General features: G+C 32.8%; 1 protein-coding gene across 1 annotated transcript in view; it reads right to left on the bottom strand.

Annotated features, from left to right (window-relative positions):
• Positions 1-840: 840 nt before the first annotated feature.
• LOC126888084 (uncharacterized) overlaps positions 841-11,347 on the bottom strand; it is a 36,087-nt gene continuing 25,580 nt past the window's right edge. Inside the window, exon 5 of the mRNA XM_050656104.1 lies at positions 841-1,011. Within this exon, the coding sequence (XP_050512061.1) occupies positions 841-1,011 (171 nt within the window). The remainder of the gene's footprint in view (positions 1,012-11,347) is intronic.

Below are 11,347 nucleotides of genomic sequence, written 5' to 3'. Positions count from 1 at the left end.
TCGTTAATTCTGGCATTTTGGTTACAGTACAAGCTTTTTAATCGCTTGGTGTCCTATAAGCCGACTTTTAGCATAAGAGTTCCGGGAAGACTGGTAGTGGTACATATTTTTCTAATTGTATATTATTGAAAAGTAAAAGAAGAAGCATCGGAAGAAGACAAATTTCATGGCTAAAAAACCTGCGAGAATGGTTTGGATGCAGCTCAAAACAACTATTTAGAAAAAAACTACTGCCTCAAAAATTAAAATAGCTATGATGATTGCTAACCTCCGTAGCGGAGATGGCACCTGAAGCAGAAGAAGAAAAGTAAAAAGAAACAATATGTCAATTATAACTAAATAAGATTTTTTAGAATTTTCTAAACTCACGATAAAGCTAGGACAAAAGGACAGAGAGGAAAAAAAGATTGCTCGAAACAGCGGAGATGAAAACCCTTTGAAAAATCGATGGTAAGACTTTATAGGACAGAGCTAGAAGTACAGATATACGACGGAGATGCAAGGTGGATAACATTAATAACTGGGTAAGAAACAGAAGATTAGAATAGAATGACCACATAAGCCGAATGACAACAAATAGGGTAGTCAGGACAGCGAGAGACGGTTAACCAATAGGAAGACGATCAGTGGGAATACCACGAAAACGAAGAAACGGCAACTTACTAGAGGCACATTGAAAATCAGACAGAGTTATGTCTATACAAAAAGAAGAAGAAGAAGACGATAAAGCTAATCCGTATGAATTTTTTCCGAATTTCCATCTGTTATGCGAGCCCCTTGCTTGCGACCGTCTAGTTTAAATTATCCGCTTTTTTTAAACAGGATTCCTATGGTCTGACATCACGAATACCCTGGCAGAAACGATCTGTCGGGTCTAGAAACTACTATCGAATGGTCCGTCTCTGGTTCTAGATTTCGGGGGAACCTTCTCGATGCAAGTAGACCCCTCGTGACGTCAGAGCCGTTTACTCTCGACCCTTCGATAGTAGTTTCTGGACTCGACATAGCATTCTGTCAGGGTATTCATCCTATTTAGCGAATAATTTAAACTAGACTAGGTCGCAAGCAAGGGGCTGGCATAACAGATGGAAATTCGGGAAAATTTTATAAGGATTAGCTTTATCGTAAGTTTAGAAAATTCTAAAAATAGTTATTTATGAAACAGTTCGTGAAGTATGCTTTTTGCGAACGCTCGCGATGTTTAGAGCGAGTGCTATACATCGCGTAAGTTCGCAAAAAGTACTTCACGCACAGTTTCATACAATATTTTATCTTCGATAAGCAAATAAGAAAACTGTAACTCTTCGTCACTGGAATTCATTTCTATTTGTCAATTCTTAGAACTTTGACATTTAAAAATTCTAACTTCTTTCAAACCACAAAACTGTCAAAACTTTTGTTGTAATTTATTGCTCACATGTCATCATCATGACAACGCGAAAGTTAACGATATTTGATTATATGAAAGTGTGTCAAAAAGAGTGCCAAAAAGTAAATCCCATTTAAAATACATTGTTACTTCACGCGCACTTTAAACCCTTCACGCACTGCTATCTATAATGACAGTTTTCACAAACTAATACATAATATGACATAGAGTAGATAAAAAACTTTATGAATGAATGTTTTTCAATGAACAAATTAAGTGCTTTTTTCTCGTTTGATGACTAAAAAGCTAAAAATTGTCAAACCGCTATTGTTAGTTCCTATAATTTAAATGCTAAATTAGAAAAACAAATATATTTATATAAATAATTACGGAATGTTAATAATTTGTTTAAAGATTTAATGATTAGATTCCCAAATCCGGGATATATGAAGCCTTGAATTTTTTTGTGCGATTCTAGTATTTGCTGTATAATAAAACATTGGTGTATACAGGGTTTATATAAAGTATTTGTACTATTTAAAGTGTTTAAATATATTTAGTTTTAAATTTCATAAATAGTTACTCATAATTTATATTGTTTGAATAGCGACTTAAAATTTATATAATATTATATATTTTTTTTCATACTACACCTGTATAAATATACACATATATCTGTTCATCTATTTTGCAATAATATTGTGAAAGTACATAAAGATATAAAAAATACATAAAATTGCATTTTACTCATTTTATGCTATACAAGAAGTCTTCTCTTTCAATGTGTGTAGAACGCTCCAACTTGTATCCGACAGGATACAAGTTTACTTTAAGACCGGGAGATATTAGATAGAAATTCAGCCACGATTTTCTGAGTCCTGCCCTTTGCAATACTTTAAAGGTTAAAGGAGGGACTTACAATTTGTGGAAAAATCCATGGCTTTCCTGTGACATTTTACTTTGAAAATTAGATTCTCAATTAAAAAAAAATGGGTTGCATTTCGGAGTCCTGATATATGCATAAAATGACAGGATACTATCGATTTTATTACGAAAGTTTAACCTTAACAACCTTGGTATTATTTAAATTCAGAAATTAAGACTAAATTTTCTTATTTTAAAAAAATTGGGAGAAGTGTACTTTTGAAGTGTGTAAAATTAATAATTCTTAGTTGAGCGCTTTCGGCTTATAAAGCCATCTTCGGAGCTATGCTACAATAAAAGATCTCTAATGAATAATTGATCTTAGAATTCAAAGTTTAACTTACGTCAAAAAGGTCAAAATACCACTATGAAGAGAGATGGGTTCCATTTATGATATGAAATACTTCTGTTTCTTATGTAGTTTTTTATTGGTTGGAAAAAACCTTGTCTGTCTGTTTAAAAAATTGTTCAATTTGCTGTTGGTTATTTTTGTATCCAGAAAAGTTAAACATCAAGAACGAGCACAAAGGACTTTCACACGAAAATTACATTATATATAAAACGAATATTTGATCATGGTAAGGTCAAAAAGACCTTACCATTTGAATACTGCGGTGTCAGATAGCAGAATGGTCGCCTCGCATGGAGGATTTTTAATGACAGTCGATGTAGACAGGGTGTGCTCGTTAAGGTGTCTTCACATTTTCTCATATAAAGTGACAGTTGACATATGACATTTTTAGCAATTGGATTGAACAACTTTTCAACAAAGTCTGTAGTTACATAAATCTGGTTTTTAAAAAAATAATGAAATACATATTGAAAAGAGACTTAAGGTCTAGGATAAACCAATTGACAAGTTATCCTCCACAAACCAAACTCGAATCGGTTTTGAAAATTAATACATGATGTACAGAAACTTGATGGTGTTTTTTAGGAAGATGGGAAATAAATTAACAATGAATTTTGTGAAATGTGATTTTTAAAGAATAAGCTGCTAAATGATTTATTACAAATATTGTTTTAAATGATGCTTTAGTAAAGAATTAAAAAATTTAAAAATTATTTTTTGATTGCATGAGGTCAAACTTCTTCCTCCAGAGTCTCCCACAAGAGTCTGAACAAAGGTTTATAGTTGTAATTAAGATTGATTTGTGTATTCAAGCAAAAATCAGGATTAAGTTTCATTTCTTTAGTTATCTCTAGATCTTCTAAAAGGTTCATTTGTCTATAGTTTTTGATTGGGATGTTATGTAAAATTGTACTGTTTTCGGAAGGAGAGAAGGAATGGTTGCTAAATTTAACGTGATAACCAAAATTTGATTTTTCTGGATTGTTGAGATGTTCTTTGATCCTCTGAGATAGGGTCTTCATAGTCCTGCCCACATAAGTCATGTTACAATCCCCACAAGACAGTTTGTAAATACCACTTTTATTTAGTTTGTCGATTTTATCTTTGGTGTGGCTGAAGATGGATTTGATGTTATTTTTCGTTTTGAAAGATATGTTAAGGTTACTGACTTTATTACAAAGTAATCTTGATACTTTTTCTGAAATTGGCCCTAAGTAGGATAAGGATCTATAAATAGCTGTAGTGTTGGGTTCGTTCTCTGTGTTAAAAGCTTGGTTTAGTCTCTTTTTGAGTATTGATCTTCTAATGACCTTATCTACAGTAGAAGAGGGGAAACCATTGTTGTTTGCTATTTGTTTAATAATTGAAATTTCGTTGTTGTAATTGTCTTGGGACATGGGGATGTTAAGAAGTCTGTGGACATAACATTGAATAGCTGCCATCTTCTGTTGAAAAGGATGGTTAGATGATATGGGTATAATATGGTCTGTTTGAGTAGGTTTTCTAAATACTGAGTATTCTAAAGTAGTAGACGATGAAGAAGTGGAAGATGTATTCTTTTTGATGGTTAGGTCTAGAAAATTGATCATGTTGTTGGTTTCTAACTCTAATGTGAACTTAATTGCTGGATGTAGGTTATTAATTATTGAAAGAATGTTGTTAGGTTCTGAAGGAGGACCTTCTATAATTTCTAAAATATCATCAACATATCTGTACCATAGGATTATTTGTGGATGTGAATGGACAAAATTATTTTCAAGAGAATCTAGGAAAAGATCTGCAAGTAGTGGGGATAAAGGATTTCCCATTGCTAGACCTTCTGGTTGTCTGTAAATTTTGTTGTTGAAGATGAAGAAATCTTGAGAAAGGCAAAATTGAAGTAGTGAGGTGATTTGAGAACATTTGTTTGGGTCTATGTTCTTTGAAACGTTTGACGTAACCAATCTTTTCACTAATGTTCCTAGACTTGAAACCATTCCAATTGTCAACAATCTTTTAATTTCAAAGAACATAGACCCCAACAAATGTTCTCAAATCACCTCACTACTTCAATTTTGCCTTTCTCAAGATTTTTTCATCTTCAACAACAAAATTTACAGACAACCAGAAGGTCTAGCAATGGGAAATCCTTTATCCCCACTACTTGCAGATCTTTTCCTAGATTCTCTTGAAAATAATTTTGTCCATTCACATCCACAAATAATCCTATGGTACAGATATGTTGATGATATTTTAGCATTTATAGAAGGTCCTCCTTCAGAACCTAACAACATTCTTTCAATAATTAATAACCTACATCCAGCAATTAAGTTCACATTAGAGTTAGAAACCAACAACATGATCAATTTTCTAGACCTAACCATCAAAAAGAATACATCTTCCACTTCTTCATCGTCTACTACTTTAGAATACTCAGTATTTAGAAAACCTACTCAAACAGACCATATTATACCCATATCATCTAACCATCCTTTTCAACATAAGATGGCAGCTATTCAATGTTATGTCCACAGACTTCTTAACATCCCCATGTCCCAAGACAATTACAACAACGAAATTTCAATTATTAAACAAATAGCAAACAACAATGGTTTCCCCTCTTCTACTGTAGATAAGGTCATTAGAAGATCAATACTCAAAAAGAGACTAAACCAAGCTTTTAACACAGAGAACGAACCCAACACTACAGCTATTTATAGATCCTTATCCTACTTAGGGCCAATTTCAGAAAAAGTATCAAGATTACTTTGTAATACAGTCAGTAACCTTAACATATCTTTCAAAACGAAAAATAACATCAAATCCATCTTCAGCCACACCAAAGATAAAATCGACAAACTAAATAAAAGTGGTATTTACAAACTGTCTTGTGGGGATTGTAACATGACTTATGTGGGCAGGACTATGAGGACCCTATCTCAGAGGATCAAAGAACATCTCAACAATCCAGAAAAATCAAATTTTGGTTATCACGTTAAATTTAGCAACCATTCCTTCTCTCCTTCCGAAAACAGTACAATTTTACATAACATCCCAATCAAAAACTATAGACAAATGAACCTTTTAGAAGATCTAGAGATAACTAAAGAAATGAAACTTAATCCTGATTTTTGCTTGAATACACAAATCAATCTTAATTACAACTATAAACCTTTGTTCAGACTCTTGTGGGAGACTCTGGAGGAAGAAGTTTGACCTCATGCAATCAAAAAATAATTTTTAAATTTTTTAATTCTTTACTAAAGCATCATTTAAAACAATATTTGTAATAAATCATTTGGCAGCTTATTCTTTAAAAATCACATTTCACAAAATTCATTGTTAATTTATTTCCCATCTTCCTAAAAAACACCATCAAGTTTCTGTACATCATGTATTAATTTTCAAAACCGATTCGAGTTTGGTTTGTGGAGGATAACTTGTCAATTGGTTTATCCTAGACCTTAAGTCTCTTTTCAATATGTATTTCATTATTTTTTTAAAAACCAGATTTATGTAACTACAGACTTTGTTGAAAAGTTGTTCAATCCAATTGCTAAAAATGTCATATGTCAACTGTCACTTTATATGAGAAAATGTGAAGACACCTTAACGAGCACACCCTGTCTACATCGACTGTCATTAAAAATCCTCCATGCGAGGCGACCATTCTGCTATCTGACACCGCAGTATTCAAATGGTAAGGTCTTTTTGACCTTACCATGATCAAATATTCGTTTTATATATAATGTAATTTTCGTGTGAAAGTCCTTTGTGCTCGTTCTTGATGTTTAACTTTTCTGGATACAAAAATAACCAACAGCAAATTGAACAATTTTTTAAACAGACAGACAAGGTTTTTCCAACCAATAAAAAATTACATAAGAAACAGAAGTATTTCATATCATAAATGGAACCCATCTCTCTTCATAGTGGTATTTTGACCTTTTTGACGTAAGTTAAACTTTGAAATCTAAGATCAATTATTCATTAGAGATCTTTTATTGTAGCATAGCTCCGAAGATGGCTTTATAAGCCGAAAGCGCTCAGCTAAGGATTATTAATTTTACACACTTCAAAAGTACACTTCTCCCCCTTTTACCTGTTGTCATAAGTGTGTACGAAACTATTTCAGTCTTTACATTTTTAAAAAAATTTCTTTATAAAATTGATAGTATCCCGTTATTCGATGGATATGGCAGGACTCAGAAATTCATTGCAACACCCCATTTTTTTTCATCTAAGTTTCACAGGAAAATGTCACAGGAAAGCCGTGGATTTTTAACAAATTGGTTTTGCGAAATATATTTTACTTATTCAGAACCAACAACCAAGAGATAAGAGCACGTATTGGCAAATCTAGATCCACCTTCTACCATATGGGGCTCTTCTTTAAGAGCCACAACCTCTCTCTTGGCATAAAACTAAGAATGCTGCAATGTTAGGTCTTCTCTATCCTTTTTTATATTGAATCTTGGATCTTGAATGAAGGTCTGTGCAGAAAATTGGAAGCATTTGTTTTCCGCAAATCGCCAGGAAATTTTGACATTCCTGTCAAAATTTCTTGAAGAAAAAGTCAGGACTTCCTTACTGTAGGGAAATGTCATTTCCTTACTGTAAGGAAATGATATTTCCGTACAGTTGTTAGTGTTCTACATAAATGATAGTTTCTAAAAGCTACATAAATGAGGTTGAACACAAAATTCAACCTCAATACGTTTCCATAGTAACCCAAGTAATTTTATTAGGAATTTCAAAGCACCATTTATTTGGGAATAAAATTATCGTGTTTTTTTTAAATCAATCAATATCTGTCGAATTTTAAACGATTTGCGGAAAAATAGTATGTTTACCTCGTAGGAAAAGCCACATTCCTGGACTCTGTGTTGCTAAGTCTCGGCTTGCGCCTCGACTTAGCAATCTTCACAGTCGTCCAGGAATGTTAAGCTTTTCCTACCCGGTAAACAATGTACTATTTATCGTCTAGAGTACGCCAATGAATTAAGTAAAACGTGTTTTTGTACCGTCTCAGACGATATAAAAGTCGGAACGAAAAGCCTAGTTGATTATTATTCTTGGAGCGTTGATCGAAGAATAATAAACAACAACGAGGTATAAGAGGTGAGTTATCCCGACCAGTTTCCGCCGTCGTTTTGGTGAGCTGAACGAATCCGACGGTTTTCCTTTTACCTATCTTTATACGAGCGGTGATCGTATTTCCCAACATGCCTTTTCCCTTGGCGAGCTGAGCGAAATTTCCTCTCCTTATACGTCCATTTCATATTAATAAAAGTAATTCCTAATCCATGCGATCGTCAATATCATTCATTCATGTACAAAATTACCGAAGATCTAAAACCAACATGGAATACGATTAGAAGTGCTGTAACAGACATCATGAAAAGCAACTTGGGGTACAAACCAAAGAACAAGAAGCAAAAATGGATGACAGAAGAAATACTATTACTAATGGATGAACGACGACACAAGAATGACCCAGATGGCAGCAATATGTATAAAAACATTAACAGGAAAATAAAAGCAAAGATAAGAATAGCAAAAAATGAATGGCTTAAGCAACAATGTATCGATCTAGAACATTTACAACGAGAGCACGACGATCGGAATTTACATAAAAAGCTTAAGGAGACTGCTGGAATATACAGAAAACGAAGACCAACTATTATAGTTAATCAGGATAACTAGGTTATCCTAGGTGAAAAAGAGAAAATTCATATATGGGAAAACTATATCCAGGAGCTCTTTCATGACGAAAGACCCATGACTGAAGTTTATACAGACGACCAGCTGACTGGCCCTTCAATCACTAAAGAGGAAATAGAAAAGGCAATATTATATTTAAAAAACAATAAGGCACATGGACCTGATGAAATCCCTTCAGAAATACTCAAACTACTAGATGAAAGGGGAATTTCAGCACTACATAAAATATTTAATTTTATTTATGAAACTGGTTGCTATCCTTAGCAGTGGTTGCTCTCTACATTTATTCCCCTACCCAAAAAAGTCAATGCAAAAAGGTGTGAGGATCACAGACTCATTAGCCTGATGAGTCACACTTTAAAAATATTCTTAAAAATACTACATCAAAGATTATACAAAAAATGTGAATGGGACATCAGTGATTCTCAGTTTGGGTTTAGGCAAGGTTTGGGAACAAGAGAAGCAATAGTAGCAACACAAGTGTTGGTCCAAAATTGTTACGATCAGAGGAAGGACGTATTCCTGTGCTTTTTAGACTACGAGAAAGCGTTTGATCGTGTCCAACATCACAAATTAATGCAGATCCTCAAGAAGCTTGATATAGACCAAAAAGACATAAGATGCATTGAAAACTTGTACTGGTATCAGGCAGCACAATTAAAAATAGACAATTCTATATCCAAATCCATACATATAAGAAGAGGTGTTCGGCAGGGATGTGTGCTTTCCCCTCTTTTATTTAACATTTATTCGGAAGCGATATTTCAAGAGTCTTTGGAAGATACAGAGATGGGAATCAAAGTGAATGGAGTATTGATCAACAACATACGATATGCTAATGATGCTGTCTTAATTTGCGACAACATAGCAGATCTTCAACAACTTGTCACTATAATCGGAGAATACAGTAAGCGAATGGGATTAGAGATTAATACCAAAAAGACCAAATTCATGATCATCTCCAGAAACTTGGATGCATTTGAAAACTCCACCATAACACTGAATACTAAGTCCATTGAGAGAGTAAGCAAATTCAAATACCTAGAAACGTGGCTTTTTGAAGACTGGGCATCGGACAGGGAAGTAAAATGTCGCATTGAGCAAGCTCGACAAGCTTTCGTAAAATTCAGGAAGGTACTGACCTGCTCAGAGTTGGACCTTACACTGAGACTAAGGTTTACTAAATGCTACTTGTGGTCGGTGCTGCTATATGGTATAGAGGGCTGGACACTCAAAACTAGGGATATAAACAGATTAGAAGCCTTCGAAATGTGGCTTTATCGCCGTATCCTAAAGATACCATGGACGGCGATAGTCACAAATGTGGATGTCGTTAAAAGAATCAACCAAGAAGGTCAGCTTTTCGAAAACATCAAGAAAAGAAAAACGGCGTATTTGGGTCACATCATGCGAAACGAAAAATATCAGTTCCTTCAACTTATAATCCAGGGTAAAATTGAAGGCAAGAGAGGAATAGGACGCAAGAAAATGTCCTGGCTCCGAAACATAAGGCAATGGACAGGGATTAACGACATATAATCTCTGATACACATTGCAAGAAACAGATAGTTAATGGAAAATGTGATCGCCAACATCCATTAGTGGATTTGCATTTGAAGAAGAAGAAGAATGTACAAAATATTGTCACATCGACCCGAACCGAAAGCTCGATGCGGAGATTATAAATATATTTTATTAACGAAATTACACCGAGAGAAAAAATTCTTGACATAAAGAAACATTATTAATATTTAAGAAATATCGACTTGGCATATTGCCTAAGAAATATATCTTTGTATGTAAGATATAATTTTCTAAAATCTTTCAAATAAATTTTAATATACCCAAAGAAATATATCTTAAACATGATTGAACTATCACTTTCTTGCAAACTGCAAACCCATTTGTCAGAAAGAAATTATATTTGTCATAAGAATATATTTTCTTGGCATTTCAAAACTGTTATTTCTGAGCAATAATATTTCTTAGTACGGAATATTGTTATCTTACCATTATTAATTAATATATTTAATGTTAAGAAATATATTTTTTAGATATAATTGTATATTAAGAATTAAGTTACATTTCTTAAAAATAAAGTAATATTACATACGGCGAAATAAATCATTCTGTTAAGGTAAAATTATTCTTTATTAGATAATAAAAACACGATATAAAACGTTAGATATTAACATACAAATAATTTCTCCACTCTTAAACTACTGGCTTCTATACAATAATAAAAGGATGGAGAGGCAAATCCAACTTCCTTAATTTTTCCTTCTTTTTGTTAATAGCACTTTGTATATCAGCAATTACCTAAAACAAAACCGTTATGTAGAAAGAGTAAACTTATTTTAATAAAAAAAATTTATAAGGAAATAAGTACATACTTATTTTGACAAAAGGAAATACAAAAAAAAAACAAATACACGGGCCCACATAAAAACTATTAATTTTTTGGTAATACAACGGTAGATATCAGTAAAACAGTCTACAATCCAAAAACATTTCTTGGCATTTCAACAAATAATAATCAATCATATTTAGTTCAAACCTGGCTTTATATTTATCCTACCATCTTTGTTAATTTTTTTCTTTTTGTATATGAAATATTAATTATTTATCCGTTTAATATCACACAATAGACATTGCTTAAAAGAAATTGCAATTTTATTTATTTATAAAACCTAAAAGAGACAGCAAACCTAATCATTAAGAAATTTTATTACAGGAAAGTATTATTAGTTTACATCTTAAGTTATTTTATACCTATTAACTTAAAAGTTCTTAATCGTTAAGATGTTTCTTTTAGACTAACTAATATTTCTTTATGACAAATAAAGCACACGCAATGTTTGATATAACGTTGAATTGTAGGATTGTATATAGAACACGATACATTCAAGAAACATATTATAGTTTATTCATAAGTATACACATTTTTATAAAGGAACTTACCTGTATACATTTCTACCATTTATGGAAGCCCCTAGTTG

The sequence above is a fragment of the Diabrotica virgifera genome, chromosome 7 (assembly GCF_917563875.1).
Source record: "Diabrotica virgifera virgifera chromosome 7, PGI_DIABVI_V3a".
Taxonomy (NCBI): domain Eukaryota; kingdom Metazoa; phylum Arthropoda; class Insecta; order Coleoptera; family Chrysomelidae; genus Diabrotica; species Diabrotica virgifera.
Note: the sequence above shows the minus strand (reverse complement) of the source record. Positions and strands in the feature narration are given on the sequence as shown.